Source organism: Aulostomus chinensis, chromosome 6 (genome assembly GCF_037954235.1).
Source record: "Aulostomus chinensis isolate RoL2024-O1b breed Wild chromosome 6, RoL_Achi_v1.0, whole genome shotgun sequence".
Taxonomy (NCBI): domain Eukaryota; kingdom Metazoa; phylum Chordata; class Actinopteri; order Syngnathiformes; family Aulostomidae; genus Aulostomus; species Aulostomus chinensis.
Window position 1 is genome coordinate 15,134,042 of NC_141325.1, and position 19,163 is coordinate 15,153,204.

A 19,163-nucleotide genomic window follows, 5' to 3' on the forward strand; every position below is an offset into this window, starting at 1 on the left:
GCAGGCTGGAACCTAATATTCACAACTAAACCGTAAAAAAGACATCAGAAAAAATCCGCTATTTTAAAATTCGATCAGGGGGAGGCGGTGTAGCGATGTAAGGGGAAATAAAACCTCAAGATGTATATTAGTACCGTTTACAAGATAATATTTTACATTATAAATTAACTTTTATTAACACATTTTTGTAAAATGTGTTCACACGGACAGCCAAAATGCTTAGAGACATTATTCAGGATTATCAAACCGCTTTGGACTAATGTAGGTGACTATTTATTTTATTATTTACCTCTGTATTAATTGTATTAACTAACCCTAACCCTTTTGTATTCTTAGATTTTACGTTGTGGTTTCCTTATTTTGGTTTTAAAAAAAAATCTACAACAACAACAAAAAAAACATTCTGAAAATGTTTAGACACACAGGAAAATATTGCTTCCGTCCACAGGGAGGCGCTATTTACCACGGAGTGAAAATAGCAAAGCTGGACAGGATGTGATTTATGTGACAATATGCAGTACTGCTCCAAGTTATTGTGTGAAATTATCTGATTAAAGTAATGACTTGATCCCTCTGGAAGAGGTAATTCTAGATCACATTACACAGACATGGAGATCTAAAGTGAACTCTGTTGTGCTGGGTTGGAAGTCCCTCTTTATGGGTTGAACAGAGCCTCTTTTCATTCCAGCTAAATAGACTCTTAAAGGTGGGTGGTGAGGAACATTTATGTGTGGATTTGAGCTTTACTCGTTTCTCATGCGGGTGACAGGTAGAATATTATCCTGTGGTCAGGCTGGTGTGTTGACAATGCTGCTATTTACGGCTGAGACATGCAATCAGTGACGTGTCTGTTTGGGAAGGTGTGTTTCTTACTGTATCACAGTTGAAACTTTCACATAAAAGCGCTGCCTATAAAATATTCACACTGACATGAAACTATGTCAAGAGAGTGCTAATGAAAGATCTCTTTCCCCGTCTTAACGTAGCTCTATAGGGCCTTTCAAAGCCAGCGGCACATAGAACACACAACCAACTTCAGTTAATGTTCTCTGATCAGTATTTTTTTTTTGTTTATCTCACCTTCTAACTGATTAGAAATTCAGTATATTCATACATCAAAATTATGATTACTTACAATGAAAAACAACTCAACTACAGCCATGATAATGAGCCACTCACACAACAGCATACCTGTACACTGAGTGGGTTAGAATTAACCTTTACACCCTCCTCATGGGAGGTTTGAAAAGTAATCCCCACCATCTTAATTTCAAAATGAAAAGAATAATTTTGTCTTCCTCCTCTCTGTGCCGATTGATACAAATAAATCAATATTTAATTCAGAGCAGTCAGCGAAAGAAGGAAATTCAAGTGTGAATTAGTTGCTCTGCTGTTGATTGAGGCAATACGTCTGATTGACGTTGAGGCTCAAATGTAACTGATATTAGTTCTCGCATTCAAGTTTGTGAAGTAAAATGTAAAACGTGTATAGAAACAACCACCAGGCTTTATCAGTATTCAGTAAGTGAGAAAACTCCTCGGGTCTAATTCATTTAATGATCCTCGGCTGATTTTTTTTATCCTTGAATTCAGTTTTCCAGACGGGAAGTGACTCCTCCCCCAACATTTACAGTGTCCCTCTGGTAACAACAATCTGTTGCCAGGTTTTGGTGAGCGACAGTCACAAGAGAAAACAACTGATGTCACTGAAAGGCGTTACAGTATAAATTGCCATCGTTCCTGTGCGTGAGACAAAAGTGAGGGCACAAAAAGTCTTGAGGTCAGTCTGACCAAATTTGTGCATGAATGAAACCCCTAGCTTTTATGGGCAGGAAGGCATTTGAGGAAATCCAGTTGTAAATTCTCTGGCAATAATACATTAAAAAAAAGAGATTAAATAGAAAAACTTATGAATGAATGCAGGGGCTGCATGGCTCGGAGGTAGAGTGGCCGTCTAGCAACTGAAAGGCCACTGGTTCGATCCTCACTTCCCCCAGTGACCATGTCCCAGTGTCCTTGAGCGAGATACTGAACCTTTAATTGCTCCTGATGGCCCTGCGACAGACTGGCAACCCGTTGTCAGCAGGGATAGGCTCCAGCCCCCCCATGACCCCTAACGGACAGGCGGTATAGAAAATGGATGGATAGATGGATGCAACAAGAAAGTCCTTTAATTCAAAACAAATGCAGGGTGCAAGGCAAACATAAATTAGTAGCCTTTGAAATAAAACTTGAGCCAACAAATCAAACATCTTTTACCTCAGCAAGAGTAAATCAGCCCTGAAACATTCTGTATATTTGAATTAACCAGAAATAAGGATGACTTTGTAAATCTGCGCTTTTCATTTGAGAAATGTAGGCAGCCCAACTTTATCAGACTTATTTTTAGCTTATTGTTGTTTATTGACAAATGTTCAGAGCATATATTGTATTCAGGTTTGGGGTCTCTGAATGATTCTTTTTTTCTGGTTTTATTTAGCCATTTAGCTGTTTGAGCCATAGGTGACACTTTGAGCCTTGAGTCGATGCTGTCCGTCCACACCAGTAACACTTGTGAATTGTCCAGATGAAGACAGAGGGACGGATCGCTCGTACAGTCTTATTGACACAACGGTGGTCCCACTCTTCCATGCGGAACCTGCCATTAATCAAAACAGTCTGTCTCCATGGCAGCTGGGCGTTGACGGGCCAAATATGGAGGAACCACAAATCTGCCTTCCCCCTTCCTTGTCGCCACACGGAAGGACAGGACAGGAAGCACAGCTCTGGTAGCTTCAGTCTTTGAGACGAAATATGGCCTTTCTTTTCTCATGAATATAATTAGAGAAAGTTGTTTCTGCCTCTTTTTTTTTAAACTGTATGCTGTCCCTTTTGTTTTTTTTTACATGTAAAATTTTATTTGTTTGATGAGTTCCTTTTGTATTTACAAAACAAATTGCAGTGGTTCGTTAATGGTAATTTGAATTTGCAAACCTCGTCGTGTAGGTAAAGAAAGGCCTGTTTTGTTGTCAAGTTTTGGCAGGGTATTATCTCACAGAAATCTCTTTGCTCAAATCTGAAGGAAAACACAAATTAATTTTGAACTTTGGTTGTGCAATAGAGACTTGATTTAATTCAACATATTGTAATTTTTTTTTTTGTTGCTTTAAATGGCAAATGTTCTTGACAGAATTTTTCAGCATTTAGTGACCTCCACTTTGATTCCTCTCAGCTACGGGGCACAAAAATAGACACAAAAAATGTGACCGACGCACACAAAAGCCTGTTACCTGACACTGATGTGTATCAGTTTACAGTTGTAGTTTTTGTCATGTCGTACTTTCCCCGAGTATCAGTCAAAGTGTCTGGTTTCTTTACAAAATGTCGAAAGTGACACTTATTTTTTGGAACACTTTATTGATAATGTACATGCTGTTGGTTTATCAAAAGTACATTCAAATATTCTCATCTCTTTAATAACTCTACAGATGCAAGTTCAAGAAATGTATCAGGAAATGAATTCCAATGATTGTAAATACATTTACTTTTACTATCAAAAAGGTTTTCATGAATAGTTCAAAAAAATTTTTTTGATCAAAAAAATAAATTCCCTCTCTCAACAAGAGTTGGGTGTTAGCAAGCTAGCTTAGCACAAGTACTTTTTCACTTTGCAAACTGTGTTACCTTTGAACACAGGAGAACTGCACCCTCTGCAGAACTTTAAAGTTAAGCTAAAAGGCTACAGGTTGTTGCATACATATTCAAATACATTTCTCACATCGTTTTTTTCTTGACTGTTCATTTTTAACTCTGGATTAATTCCAAATTTTAGGTGTAAGGCCAGCTCATTCACTTTGAGGTGTGGTTGATATGTAAGTTTAATTTGAGTTCCATAGAAGTTTAATAAGTGCCACACCATCCAACTGATATTTTTTCTTTTCTTCTAACAATTAAATTCACTCTCTTGAAAAGCATTTCAGATGATCAATATTAATATTATTACATCACTTCTAGGTCAGTACATTTTTGGCATGTTTGAGGCATCATAGGATGAAGAGAAACATGGAGGTGAGATTTGATCCTAAGCTAACAGGCTCTTTGGGTTTCAAAAGCTCCTTCTTTGGGCAAACTGGGGTTCATTTTTTGCGCTCCTCAATCTGCTCCACCTCACTTGACTCATCCACCACTTTGCCGTTGATCATTGTCTGGGTGACCACTTTAACAATCTTCCTGGTCCGTACATCAGGGTCTTCTGTAGCAGAGAGATATCAGGTAAGCTGCTTAGCTTAATATAATATCACTATTGAAATAAAAACTATAGGCATGCCTTAAAAAAAAATTCAAATTTCAACTAAATCAAAATGATCTTAAATGATATCCAACACATAACATAATGAACTTACTTTTAGCTGGTGGAGGTGTTTCTTTTACCCTGCAAAAGATTAAAATCTACATTAAAGAAATGTAAATATCGTGCAAGACAACTTAAAAGCTAACAATGAGATGTTTTAGTTCAAAAAGTAAATTCTTATCAAGGAACAAGCCCAGGTAACAGCATTTTTTCCTCTCAGTAGCAGAGATTTCCAAAACAAAATACTCATACTTCATCAATACTTTTTGACTGTTATTGTTATTAATGAAAAATGTGGATCATGCCATTATAAAGTAGTTGTAAGTGCAAGAATCTATAAATGAGTTTATGTTTCTTTAATCAGTTCAATCGCATGATTGTCCAGTTGTTAATTGCAGTTAATTTGTAATTAATCATAAACTATCATTTTTAATACACTAAAATATATTGACAATACAAGTCACATTTTTCATGAGCAGTTTTTTTTTTAAATAACGACAGTACTGTGGGGATATTTTTCAGGGTTTTTTTTACATTTCCTCTCCTTCCAGCAGCCTCCGGTAGGTGGCGATCTCCATCTCCAGGTTCTGTTTGATACGTAGCAGCTGTTCGTAGTCGGTCTTGTTGCGTTGCATGTCCAAGCGCAGCTGAGACAGTTCGTCCTCCAGCTGGGACAGTGTGGCCTGGAGGCGGTCCATCTCTACAGAGTACTTATCTCCAGTGTCTCCCAGGTTTCCCTCCAACACACCGACCTGTTCACAGCATGTACAACATGTAGCATGTTCTACAGCACAGCTTGGAAGCCGTTACAGCACAGTCAGCATTGTATCTTATACATGTTCAACCTGTAACATGTTCAACCTGTAACATGTTCAACCTGCATTGATGGGGCCCTGTTACACTCTGTTTCATTTGGTGTGCAAAGCAATTTTCGAAGTGCGCTTCATATCTGATGCTGCTGCCTCAACAACCAGGTGACGGTTCAACGTTACTTTTTGCAACAATATAGAACAACGCAATCTTCTGATGCCCAGATTGAACCACATCTTTGTAGTTTTACCAAATGTTTGTAGGGACAGCGAAATCAAGAAAGACATTAGTTGCAAATGAACCAGATTGCAACTTTAATAAAATCCTACAAATTTTGTAAACTATACATAACCCCCCCCCCCCCCCCCCCAAATCCAAGTGACCTTAATGTTACTCTCTTAATTAACTGTGTTGCAAATTATTCGTCATAACGATTTTCTATGCCTTTTTAAAAATCTTCCAAAGGCTTACAAGTGGTGGCGGGTGTTTGAAGGGGTTGATCCAGTTCATAGAGTCATTATATGAGTCAATATTCCTAAATTCTCCTGGCTCGCTTCTGTTTGATGTTGGGTACCATGCGGCTGGTGCAGAGTGGGTTCATCAGAGGGTATTTCTCCATATTGAAAACAATTAGCTTAAGATGCTAAAATGCTTTATAAGCAATGACAACGATAGACTCAGGCGGCAGTTCCATGCCGGTATTGGTAATTTGATTCAATGCAAATGTAAAAAAAAATAAAAAATGTCGCTGCAAGTGCATCTCTGAACTGAATACGTACAGCAAGACAAACACTGATGTGAACAAATGGGTTCAAGGTCTTCCTGTGTGGAGTCTCCATGTTCTCCCTGTTCCTGTGTGGGTTCTCTCTGGTACTCCAGCTTCCTCCCACAGTCCAAAGACATCAAGAGGGGACGAGGCTGATTGATACTCTAAATTGACTGTAGGTGTGACTGTGAGTGTGAATGGTTGTCTGTCTCTCTGTGTTGGCCCTGTGATGGACTGGTGACCTGTCCAGGGTGAACCCCACCTCTCGCCTGAAGGCTGCTGGGATAGGCTCCAGCCCCCCCCAACATTAATCAGTATAAGCTGTATAGAAAATGGATGGATGGATGGATTTTTCTCTTTTAGGTCCACAAAATCTGCTACTGTTTAAACAATCAGTGGGGCTTTGAAGTACATTTTTCCCAGCCCATAATACTGTGAATATTTACCTGTGAAGCCACACATTCACAACCCCTCAACACTCAAATGTCAACGCAATAATATCTTTGCAATTAATCTTGTGTACAATCAGGCTGAGCAAACATCCATGAGCTATATTTTCCCCGACTGAACACGTCTGTGCGCTGGTTGAGGTGCGTTCACGTCAACGTTCTCCTGTGTCTTGTCACATTGATTGATTATTGGAGCGGGACGACACAGCTGTGTCATTGTACTGCGGGTAGCTGACTGTTGACAAGGAGAAAGCAGCTGTTACATGTAGATAAACCCACCGGGTGCATAACGGAGGGTTGATGGGTGAAAGAGGGTTGAGTCTGAAAGAATTATATGAATGGAAGTCACCTACATTTTAATTCATCTTCTCAGGGGGGCTGTTAAGTCCCAGAACACTGGCATTTACCTCAAGCTAGCAGTTGACCAAGATAATACCTGTAAACTAGAGGCTGGTTGCTCGTTCAACCACTCTGTTTTTTTATGATGTAGAAAGTTGGTTGCTTTTTGAAGGAGAACGTAGTAGTTTATTTTTTGAACATTCTTCTTATCCCCAGCGTTTGAGGGTTTACGGCATGCGGTACCTGCTTGCGCAGACTGTCGAGCTCAACCTCCAAAGCCTGCAGGAAACGTCGTCTTTCACTCTGCTCACTTTGGGCACAACGCAATGCCTCGTTGTTCTCCTTGACCTCCGACTGCACGGCTTCTAGCTGCAAACATACACAAAAAAATCAACATGAAAGATCTGAAGTTTCTAGAAGCTAAAATGCAGAAAGACATCTAACAGACATCGAGGTGACTGACCTTCCTGAGGTACCAGGCCTCTGCCTCCTCCTTATTCTTACGAGCGATGCTCTCATACTGGACCCTCAGCTCAGCCAAGATAGCCCCCAGGTCTGGACCCTGAGCTGCATCCACCTCCACATTCACCTGCTCATTGGCTAGACGAGCTTTCAGAGTACTCATCTCCTGCCAGTGATAAAAGATCAAACTCTGTTAGGTGCTGTAAAAATCACATCCCACTCTGATCAGCAACTCTGGAAAGTTGTCAGAATCATTTGGATTTAGGCCACTTACTGAGCTGGTCTACACCAGAGGTTTTCAAAGTGGGGGGTATGCCTCCTCAGGGAGGATGGGAGTCAAACAATATCACATTATAAAAGAACACCCACATAGTGTAGAATAGCCTGATTGTGCAAGAACTGGGTTAAAGAGATTGGGAGAGATACAGTAGGTTTGTGTAATTTGATTGTTTTTCACACTTTCTCAGAGTCAAAAAATGATACACACCTTAGGATGGACCTTTTGTATGAATTTGACGCCGTCAGACGCTGCGTACAATCGCATGATCAGCTAATGTGGCTCAGTTGTTGAGTGTCACTGAGGTCAAACCACACAATAACGGTCCTGAGAAAGTACACAAAAGTGGGCTCCTTATTCTAACAGTGAGTTCTCAGGGGATAACCTCACACAAAATGCTAAAAGTGACCACAACCTTTTGTGGCAGAATCCATCTAGGGTCTGTTTTTGGGATGGGCAGAATAATTCCTTGGCTCAACAACCTGATGCCTGGTAGTTACTGTTGTTAAAGCACTCATGTATGTACCAACACACACCAGACTTTGCAGCAGAAACCGGTTTTCAAGTTCACTTCAAGTCCAACTCAGCGTTTCACCACACGAACACTGACAGTGTTTTCCAAACTTTAACCAACTATATTTTGTTCAAAAACATAACTTTGCTGAGGGAAATAAATGTTTGAGTCGCGGTTACAAGACAGCGTTTCCCAACAACCAATTCTCTGAACCTTAACCAAGTATTTTTTAGTGCCCAAACCTAACCAGACCTCAACTGTATGTACAAGATCGTAAATCATTATTTTCTAAGAGTGAATGGAATTTCAAGACACTGTTCTTGGTGAATAATGATAAAATTAAGTTCTATAAACTACAAAACAACTGTAACAGCACCGAGAGTGATACAAGAGGAACCTCATTTTTATTGGCATGTCATTTTAACATCCTGTGTGGTGTCAGGAGGATGTGGCAACAAGTTTTGGTTAAGTTCTTGACTTTTAACAGAAGAAGTAAAATTTAAGCCGGGTTCTTCTTTTTAGTTGCCGCGTAAGTTTAAATACTGTCTTGGAAATGAAACTTTCTCTCCAGACAGGATTGGAAGTTTTTCCCTGACCCAGTTGTTCCAGCCAGTTTGTAGTTTGTTTCTGATTGACTAACTTTTTTGTTGTTGTTGTTGTTGCTACCTCCTTTTAAACAGTACAATTATTCATATTCAACAGCAGTTCTGTCTGCAGGGAGCAGAGTCTGACCACATCCTGGAGACCACGCCCAGCCGTGTGTACTGTGTGCATACACCTAACAGCTGCATTGGCTGCTATCCAGCTGTCGTGATAGTTACAGATGAGGGGTGCGACTGTACACTTAAACACAATCATGTTTCAGAGTAGTGTTTCAACCTTCGGGAGTCACAGAGTGAACAACAAGCACTGGAATGTATTATAGCCACAGCGGTGTTTGGATGCTACCAGTCAAACTCAGACATTCCACGATTGGGAAATTTTACACGGAAATTCTCCGCTTGAATCGACGGCTTGTTCAGTCATCGGATCGACTGACTCATTGATCAGATTTGACGTGACCTCGACCTTGGCGGAGATCTCACCTCGTCGTGATTCTTCTTGAGGAAGTAGAGCTCCTCCTTCAGGCTGTCCAGGTCGCCTCGGAGAGTAGCAATGATCTGGTCATGGTCAGACTTCGCTCTCCTCAGAGCCTGACAGTCTCTTTCTACTGACTGGCATAAAGTCGCCTCTGCTTCCCATCTTGAGAGAAAACACAGAAAGGAATTAAAACTTCGGAAAGGTCATCAGGAAGATAAAACCCAGAAAATCTTTCAAAAAACAGATTCATTTAATCCAGGATTTCAGGGTTATAGTAAAAACCCATCTGAATTCTGTATTCCAAATGAGAACGATGTGAAAAGACGTTTTGCTTTCTTCTCATTTAAAATGTGCGATGCAGTGGCAATGTAAAGGTTCTTTCTTGAACTTTGAAAGAGTTTGATAGATGAATCATGATGGTGCAATGGCTCACTTGCAAGCTTTTCAGGCGCTGTCAGTTACGTCTTCTAACCTAAGATCGAGGGATTTGTTTTTCCGAAAAAAAAACAGGTCCTTGCTTGTGTGATGTTAAATGAGTGATAACATGTTAAAAACACACCCTGGGGTTGCAAGACACAACATAGAAAATCGCAGAATGGACAAATACATGTGAAAAAAAAGCTGATGCAAAGACATCCGTGTCAGGGATGCATACACTCTCCTGCTAATTCCGTAAATCACTGCTGATTAATGTATAACTCCTTCACATCAGACTAGAGAACATACCATCAACACATCGTGAAAAATCAAAACTGTCTCTTGATTTTACCATCTTTCCTCCAGGTTGGTCCTGCCAACTGTGGACTCATCGTCGTCTCTCTGACCTGGACTATCTATCACGTCCTGTCCTACCTGATGGCCGGGCTTCTTCGTTTCTCTTGGGCGCTTGAGCACCGTGGGAATGAGGCTCTTATTTCGCAGCCTGACAGGAAGGTCATTTATTCACATCGCTCTGCAGTCTGGCGCTCCCATGTGAACACTCACAGGCAAGTAAAAGAAAGCAACCTCTGTGTGACACTCACTTGACCCTGAAGTCATCAGCCGCCAGCTTGGCATTATCAATCTCCAGCATGATGCGGGCGTTCTCCAGCGTCCTCTTCCTCACCTGAAGACAGGACTCATTGGCATTAGAAAATATGGCCTACAGTAACCATGTATTGTGTGTGTGTGTGTGTGTGTGTGTGTGTGTGTGTGTTTTTCCCCTAAAGTAGGAACAGAGCAAATTGTTAAAAAGCTTACTTCTATGAAGCTTGTTGATGGATCCATCTCATTATTTCTTATCTATTTTTAATGTATTCTTAATTTATTTGAGGAAAATATAAACGCATGGCCTCCCTTCACACTTGTACAATTGAACTTTTCTAATGCTACAGGTTCATACAGTCCAACCAACCTGTTGCACGTCACTCAAAACCCCCAAATCATCCAGATGCACCTGGATCTCTTTAAAGTGCTCCGGTGAGAAGTCTGTGCTTGTTATGGAATACATGTTTTACATAACTTATACCCCAAAACTATAAAGTGACAATCATCCAAAGTAACTTCTTGCATCCACAGTCACCTAAAGGACACTGACCTCTTGGCCAATGGCATGTGCCTGGGCCATCATCCCCTCGATGTCATGCCCCTTGGGAGCTTTCTCCAGCATGAGTTGCTTGATTTTCACCTCCAGCTCAGCATTGGACCTCTCCAGGGAGCGCACCTTGTCCAAGTAGTTGGCCAGCCGGTCATTCAGCCCCTGCATGGTCTCCTTCTCACTAGTGCCGACAGCAAGGCCATTGAAGGAGAGGCTGGTGCCAAGAAGGTTGAGGCCATTGCCAACTGAGACGGAGCGGGACAGAGACAAGTTGCTGACAGGGGACAGGGAGGAGACGGGAGTCTTGGAGCGGATGCTGCGTCCGCTGTCCCTCACTGACATGCTGGAAAAGGAAGGCTGGCGAACTGAGTAGCTGCGCACAGAGAGAGTCGAGGCCATGGTGTCCACTGCTGAAGATTCAGAAGGATGTTAGTTTTATAGGTGTCTTTTTCACACATCTGAGCATACAGTAAACTACACCTGTCTCTTGGTATGCTTCCAATTGTAAAGTTCCGTAGAATAAATTTGTAGGCCTGGCTGAGGGTTGAGGTTAATTTTAAATGTACCTTTCAGACAGGAATCCAGAATAAACAGGAGTTAACAATTCGTTTTTAATCCGAACATGTGAAGTGTCATAGGCCCTAAGTGCTTCGAAATGAAGAAATTTGGACCATTTTTGAACTGTTAAAAATTATAGTTGCATGTTTTCAAATCTTCATTCTCTTGTGGAACCTAATGGTTCACGTAATGTCAATGATAATATTAATGAAGATGAAGAGGATGAAGACATGTTTTCACTTACATGGAGCTTCAGTAGGTCGTCTCTTGTGCTGCTTGGTCAGGCTCCAACCCTGATGGTGCCAGTGAGCTGCTGGACCAGATCTCACAGGTGAGTCCGTCTACGGAGGATTGACTCTCTCCAAGGGGGCGGAGCATCTGTGGCTGTGTCCAATCCCTTTGCATCAACAAGGAGAATGCAACATGACACCGTGGAGTGAAAAAACAAAAGTTAGTTCACTATTTTATGCAGGATTAAGAGTTTGCCTGCAGCAGCTGTAAAGCAAGAGGAAGGAACTTTTCTTTTCACTCCAGGGTGCCAGAGCAGTTTCACCTCTATTATGGGTGCAAAAAAAAATACTCCTCAAGATTGTTTCTGACTCTTCCTTGTTTAACTAGATTATATGGTCAACTGGGATTTAGCCAATATCCTGTTAAACATTCTAAATGCAGCATTCTTATATGTTACAGACCTTTAGAGCTATATTTGGCCTCATATCTGTGGACCCTGACATCAACCTCCTCAGGCCTTCGTCTGACCAGATTGGTGAAACTCAGAGGCTGAAGGGATGTGGTTGGCTAGAAATTGGGCCCCTGTGGTCTTGACAGCGATCCCATTATGGAGTGTGGACACAATACCTTCACAGCTATGTGAGAAGCTGGCTTCACCTGGGGGACGGCCCATCGGGGTGAGGAGAAACAGGAGGAAGCAGAAACAATAAATGAAAACAATGACAAGAAAATGAAGACCCCTGAGAAATGCAGGGTGTATCCAGCTGAACTGCAAACCTGGTTTATATACACGCAAGCGCAGTCGTATTTCTATCACTGGAGACGTTGACCTTCGTTAATATCCTGTCGATACTAAGCAGCTCAGCCCTAACCTACAACCTTATCACACTTTGCTTAAAGTAATTCCTTTAAAATTAAATGACAGGAACTCACAACGTGAAAACAATTCCTTTAATTGTTGGCACGTCTCCAATCCCTCTCAGAAAGTTGTGCATCCTAAGCTGAGTCTTCTCCAGGGATTATCAAATCACACAGCAGCACTGACCTGGTTTAGTAACTCACGTTCCTCCCTCTCCTCCAAAACCTGTCCTGGACGCTTGTTTTTTTAAAAAATTTTATTAAGAGTGCATATAGTGCATTGCCAAAACAGTATATCCATAACCATCACGTGACTTTAAAACTTATCCTAAATTGAATTTAAACTGTATTCTAATCTTCACCCTCAGACCAAATCTTCTCTTAGAACTTCTCTCCTAACCCAGCTCTCCAGACTACTTAGCTCCCCGCTAATTGATCAAATTTTGGGCAAATACAGGATGTAATTTCGGGTTACCAGGTGGATGATTACATTCCTCCTGCCAGCTGCTATTGTGTTGCCTGCTATGTGAATACCGAGGTTAGAACCAATCTGGCTCCTAAAGAGGACGGACTACTAACCTCCATCCAGTTTTGTCCACAACGTTAAGACAACGCCAGAAATGTCAAATTTCCCAACATTTCCTTTATCAAAGACAATGACAGGGCTATTGTGCCAGATGCATTGTACTGGTGTTTGTGGAGGTAGAAAATAAATGTCCTACATATACATAATTGCTCAACTAGTACCTTTCTTTAATCTGCATCTGAAAGACATTATAGTTAGAATCACATAATTGCAGGTGAAGTAATTTTCCAAATCCATCTGATCGGGAATGCAGCGTCCACGTACTGCCACCCTGTGGTTATAAAAATGTACTACAGATCCCTGAACTTCACATACCACACCACTGGCCCGACAAAGAGGTTCTGTACATGCAGCTGGTTGCAACGTTTTAGGTTTCCTCTGCCTCTGTTCGAGCCTAAGAAACTTTCTTTTGTTTGCTGTACAAAGTACACACAACATACACCCATAATAAACAAAACTGACAGTGATTGATGTCATAGGAGTTTCACATTGACTTACTTCTCAATTGTGCTTATTCATGTGTTTCCAAAACTCTAAACATGCTGAATAAACTTTAACACAACTATAGTATCTGAGCACGTAAAAAGTATATTTACTGAGTACGACTACATGAGTAGGATAAAATCTAAAAAAAAAACCAGAGAAGCAGAATTTTAAAAATGCCTGATCATTAGGGTTAAGAAGCAGCCTAATAATTCAAAATAAGACAACTCAGACAGAAGTTGCTCATCGATAAAGTTTTAACATACAAACAAAAATAAAATGTAAAATGAAGCACGGAGTGAATTAATTCGGCTGTTTTTTCCACCTTCTTAAACAAAACATTTGAACGTGAAATATTTTCATAATGATATTTTAGTATAGGGCAGTTTACTTTCAATTATTTGTCAATGAAAAGCTGCTCCCTCTCTCTCCAGTGGGCAAATATTACACAGGCTTCAACAATAGCGCCACCAACTGTTCCTCACATGCATCTCACAAGCCTTTCCCATCCAACTTGCCTCAGGAGAGTCATTTACATCCTGCGTCAGCCTCTTATAAACCAAACTGAAGTCCTGCGATATTTCAAAAGTCGTCCCCTCAAAACAAAATCACTCTGGGAACCTGCAGTGGAGTCCTGTGTTTATTTTTGCATAGTGCACGGCTGGCGGTGAGCCTGGGTGAAGTGAATCATACGTTTCAGCTATTTCCTTGCTTTTCGTCGACTCTCCTCCTCCCCTTGTGTGCTACTGTACCAGTCATGGTTTACACATGAAAAAGAGTTTATTTCTCTGAATTTCTTTTGCACACTATGTTCTGTAAGCGTCAAAAACATTTATTTAGCTTTGTTTGGAAACCTGATGCTGATTCCAGTTGTGCGGAGCTTTTTCGGTGGTGGTTAAATGGTAGGTCTGTGCAATATCCTCTTTTAAACAAAAAACACCCTAAGCCACAAAGTCCATTTATTGTGCATTCCACCTAAAAATGTTCACCTAAAAGATTTGTTGACTTTTGCAGTGTTTTAGTTGACGTGGTCTGAAACCTTAGATAGTTGTGAACAACACATTTGGTCGCCCACAGTCTGAGAGGAGCCTAAACTGCTACTTTAATGTGCTGTCTGTCACCACACAGCTGATAAATGATATTAAATCTCGTTTTAACAGTGCTACGTGTAAGCACTCGTGAAATTATTCCTGCTTCACATGCCAAACAAACAGGGGGGGGCAGTGCACAATCAACAGGGGCTCTCCCCTCCAACAGTGCAGATGTGGAAAAGGCCACTGGAGGCTCAGCTGATGGGATTCACAGTCTGGTGGCAGTGGGGAGACGGACACAGGTAAGTTTTACGATTTGTTTGTGGATAGCTTCAGTTAGCGACTGTATGAGAGTGACTTAATCCAGACACTAAAACCAGCGCTTTTGGCTAAGAGACAGTGGGCTTGATTCTGTACCAGGAGGAAGATGTATGCAGCCTTGCCAAGTTGCTGGGTGTGCCCAGTGAGAGGCAGATCAGTTGAGGGATTGGAATTGCCAAGGTGCTGTATAACAGGACCTCTTAGCCATCTGAGCTGTTCATAGACTCCGCCTATAGGCATCTGAAAAAAGCCTGTTTTCCCTGCCTAATCTATGTAGGAGTTAAAAAGCAAGCTATGAAACTCAACTGTATCTCCCGCTAAGCCACCTGACCATTTGCTGCAAAATTCCTTGTCACAGCACACAACAAGGACAGCTACCAACAAGTCCCTGGACTCCCATGACTACTGTTTTCTCTACTATTGACAGCAGCAGGTTAATAAATACAGTGCAGGTGTGTTGCAGGCACCTTTGTCTGGACCACTTTATGCTACCAGCACCGATAGCACCAGCTACTAAATATACCGTGTCCTATTTGCCAGCAGGCAAAGAAGAAATAGCACCTAATAACCTTACTGGCTAGGCGAGTTCAGCACTTTTCTCACTGCGTGTCGAGCATTGCTACGGCCATGGAGCCTTTTTGTGACATTCCTTGTCATGTAATAAAGGTTTATCCCTCTCATTAAACCAGAGGAGCCAAGTTTTAAGCCCTACTCACTCCGACACACTGGTTGTTAGTGCTGTTATTCCTGAGAGAATGGTGATGCTAACATCTCCTTGCAAGCTCAAGCACAAGGAACTAAGAGGAAGGAAGTACCCTCGCTTTTAAGTTAAGTTTTCCACCTCTTACTTTAGTGGATAGCCATAGCAGTATTAATTAGAGTGGCGCTTCCCGGGCTGACAGCAGCCTGTCAGCACCTTTGGGTTCAATCAACGCTCCAGACCTTAGTTAATGACATTCTTTGTAATTTCCTCAAATATTCAATGTTCATTTATCTTGATGATATTCTTAAATATTCAAAGAATCAAAAGTTCATCACACAAGGAGGGTGCTAGAGATGTTATCTCCTTTTATTACATCATCCAGGGCACGCAGGTGACACAAACAACAGGCAGTAAGACTGGGTGTTTTTCACAACCTACAAACATCTTCTGCAATTTCTTGGCTCTGCAAACTTTTCACAGAGGGTTATCTGATACTACAGCAGAGCGACCCCTCAGTCAGGTCACCTCACCCGCCATCATTTATCTGATGCCCAGGGACTGAAATAAAGAATAAGCTCGATGATTAGCATGATATTAGCGTTGCAGCTAATATTTTAACATTTCCTCAATGTTTCAAGATGTTTTGTGATGAGAGATTGACATTGTCTAAGTTGTCTTCATCTTCTTCCATCCATCAGACCCAAGAGTAAACCATCTGGTCTGTAGTTAGGTTGAAGTCCATGTGTCAAAGTACCACCCACGTGAATGCCATGTAGGACACCAAGGCCCCGTTCAGCCTGCCAGACCAAATCTAATTTTCTGCATATCAGATTAATTCTAGATATTTTGGACAGCCAAATCTAAGCCAAACCAAATTTGTGAGTGGTTTGAAATCTGATTCAAATCAGATTTCATCCAATGCATTTCAATCTGTTCAATCAAATAGGATTTCTAAGCATCTTTTGCTAGATTGTGTGTTTTATATATAGTTTGGTGATGTCTGGACACAACAACCTTGATGTCATTACTTGCAAACAATTTTGTGGAGAGAAAAATATCCGATTTTTGTCCAATGCCATCATTTCACAGCAGAGCATTGCCCCGAGTAGCACAGTACATTGCACACTCGTAGCGCATCTCTGCCACAGACACATGACACAAATAAAAACACAATAAACGCTAAATTACAGAATGTCAAAAAAAAAAGAGGCGTATCATCGAACCATGTCACCTTCTTCCATTTCATCAGTAACTGGTCGCTTTGACTGGACTGCAGCCACAAATCTCCATACACAGAAAGCTGCAAGCCACTTTCTATCAAAGCTATTGTTAACATTTTTGACTTGAGGAATTTTGGCTGTGGATGCTCATCTGTGGGACGGGACCAGGTGGACTTCCAGGATCCATGTGACTAATCCATCCATGACTAGTATATCAGTTGTCCTTCCTTGGACCAGTTTTACTGGAGACACTTCACAATATGCTGGGTATGATCTGACCCACTTACGGAGCATCACAGTTTGACATTGATCAAAAACACTCAGATCAACTTCACAAACTGAAAGCTCACGAAAACGTCTCCCTTGTGACAGGCGCTATTGTGATGAGATCATCAGTGTTCACTTCACCTGTCAGTGGTTCAATGTTGTGGCTAATCATTATCATCTCAATGTGACCATTAAAACTTATTATAAGTATTATTTTAAACTTATGAGATATTTTAAAGCATCTTTTTTTGAAGATTCATACAGGTTATTATATTGAAGTCTAAACTGAGCTGTAATCATGCTCATCAGCCCATTCAGACACTTTGCATGGCATCATCAGCTCAGTCAAATCACACTCTCAAGTGAAACATGACAAAAGACATGCAAAAAAAAGAAAGAAAGAAAGAATGAACCATGCCAACATATGGCAGCATCTGAAATAAACTAGAGGAGGAGGTGGAGGATGATGAAGATAGTTCACGTTGCAATCTTCCACTGAGGTTTTGTTGACTGTTATGCGGGAGAGAGCTCATCAGCGTGAAGGAGAGAAATGTGAATACGCAGAGACAAGGGGCACTGCAGTGTATCTGCTCATTAGGCGGGCGACGCTGTAATTCAGCGAGCGAGCGGCTCTGCAATCAGGGGCCTATTCATTAGCATGGGGGGCCCACTTTCATCTGCAACCACTTGAGCCTGCCAATCACCGAGGCGGACGCATGGCATGATGACAAAACGAGGGGCTTTAACTCTCAGGGATGCTTGTGCATGGAGAAAGACATGCATAAATGCAGCCTTAAGCGCTATTTTTCTGAGAGTGAATTTAATGGAGAAAGAAATGTGAGTTTTTACAGTGTAGTACTGGCAGGTGGCCCGAACTGTGTCTGATAATCATCTCTCTGCTCAGCATGAAGGCGGCTTTTGTTCCAAGATTTCACAAGGAAGAGCTCCGTTTTGATGAGCAGGTTTTCTCCTGGACTGAATTGATTGAATGTAATTGATTAGTAAGTAAGTTGAATTTAAATAAAAAAGTTTGAGGCTGCGAAATCTGTCTCACAAGTCCTTGACTTCTATAAATCACCTACACATCTACACAACAACACACGTACCCACTGAAAAGTCACACAATGATACAAAGATCCTCCCATACTCCTGGTCTGGCCAACATTTTGACAACATTAATTAAATCTTAGACCGAAAGAAGGACATTGTGGGATTTTTGCATCTAGTTGGGTTTAAACTGTTGCGTTCTGGACCTTCCTGACATGTTCGTAACATATAGTACCCAAAACTGTAGTAATGCAGGTTTTTTTCTTCTAAAAGTGGATAGTTCTGCTGTTCTAATTCCATGTAACGCCAAGGGAACAGTAAGCAATATTAGGCTCCATTATTATGTTTTAACAGTGGATGAAAAGTAACTGGTTGAAGCTGAGCTGGTTACTTTGCAGAGAGACTGAACCAGAACCAATTCTTTCAATGAATATTTGTTTTTGTCTGCACTGAAATTGAGGCTTTTGTTAGAGCCTACCTATCTTATCAGGCTATTGAAATGCATACCTGCGTATATTTCTATTAGTACATATTCATTTGTGTTCGTCTTGTTCATGAGAAGAGTCCATCAGGACACACCCCTCTTGTGGTATTCACATCCTTGTGAAAGCCCAGAACTCACGAGTTGTGAACACGACTAAACACGTGTTCACAAGTTCCATTTGACTGCAGCGAATGTCTGATCTGAAATGGCCGCATTGCTGTTGCTGCAAATGATGGTTACATAATTTGTCATTTTTTCAAGTCTGAATATCTGTTGGTGACCCCTCCCCTTTTATGACATAGATGATAAATAGCAACCAATTCTGGTGAGAACCAGTGTTTACAGTCAACTTGAACATTACTAGTACAGCATAGTGCAGTACACGCTGACGTAGTTGTCTGTGTTAACTCACTTCAACATCCTAAATGGCAGGTTGAAATAGTAGTGAGAATATAGACCAAGATAAGCGCAGCTAACTGGCTGCTAGCAGCTTCAATATTAGCACTCTCTCATCTAACAACTCTCAGGAGGAAAGTGAATAATTTCCCAGAATCTGAAACATTAATTTGAACTTGTTAGCTGGATAATTACGAATGGATGTCTGACTTGAACTCCTGGTAGAAATTCAAGTTTTTGTCTTTCTAATCAGGTTTAGACTTCTTTCTTCTTTTCTTTCTTTCTTTCTTTCTTTCTTTCTTTCTTTCTTTCTTTCTTTCTGTCTGTCTTTCTTTCTGTCTTTCTTTCTTTCTTTCTTTCTTTCTTTCTTTCTTT

The 19,163-nt window shown here is 41.1% G+C and overlaps 1 protein-coding gene across 1 annotated transcript; it reads right to left on the reverse strand.

Moving 5' to 3' along the window:
* Window positions 1-3,614: 3,614 nt before the first annotated feature.
* Window positions 3,615-11,002, reverse strand: krt1-c5 (keratin, type 1, gene c5). The gene is made up of 8 exons (XM_086206742.1): window positions 10,604-11,002; window positions 10,050-10,132; window positions 9,033-9,189; window positions 7,158-7,322; window positions 6,938-7,063; window positions 4,865-5,082; window positions 4,383-4,411; window positions 3,615-4,231 (listed from the first exon to the last, which is right to left on the reverse strand). The coding sequence occupies exons 1-8, from the start codon at window positions 11,000-11,002 to the stop codon at window positions 4,116-4,118; spliced, it is 1,293 nt and encodes a 430-aa protein (XP_086062868.1). The 3' UTR covers window positions 3,615-4,115.
* Window positions 11,003-19,163: the final 8,161 nt, after the last annotated feature.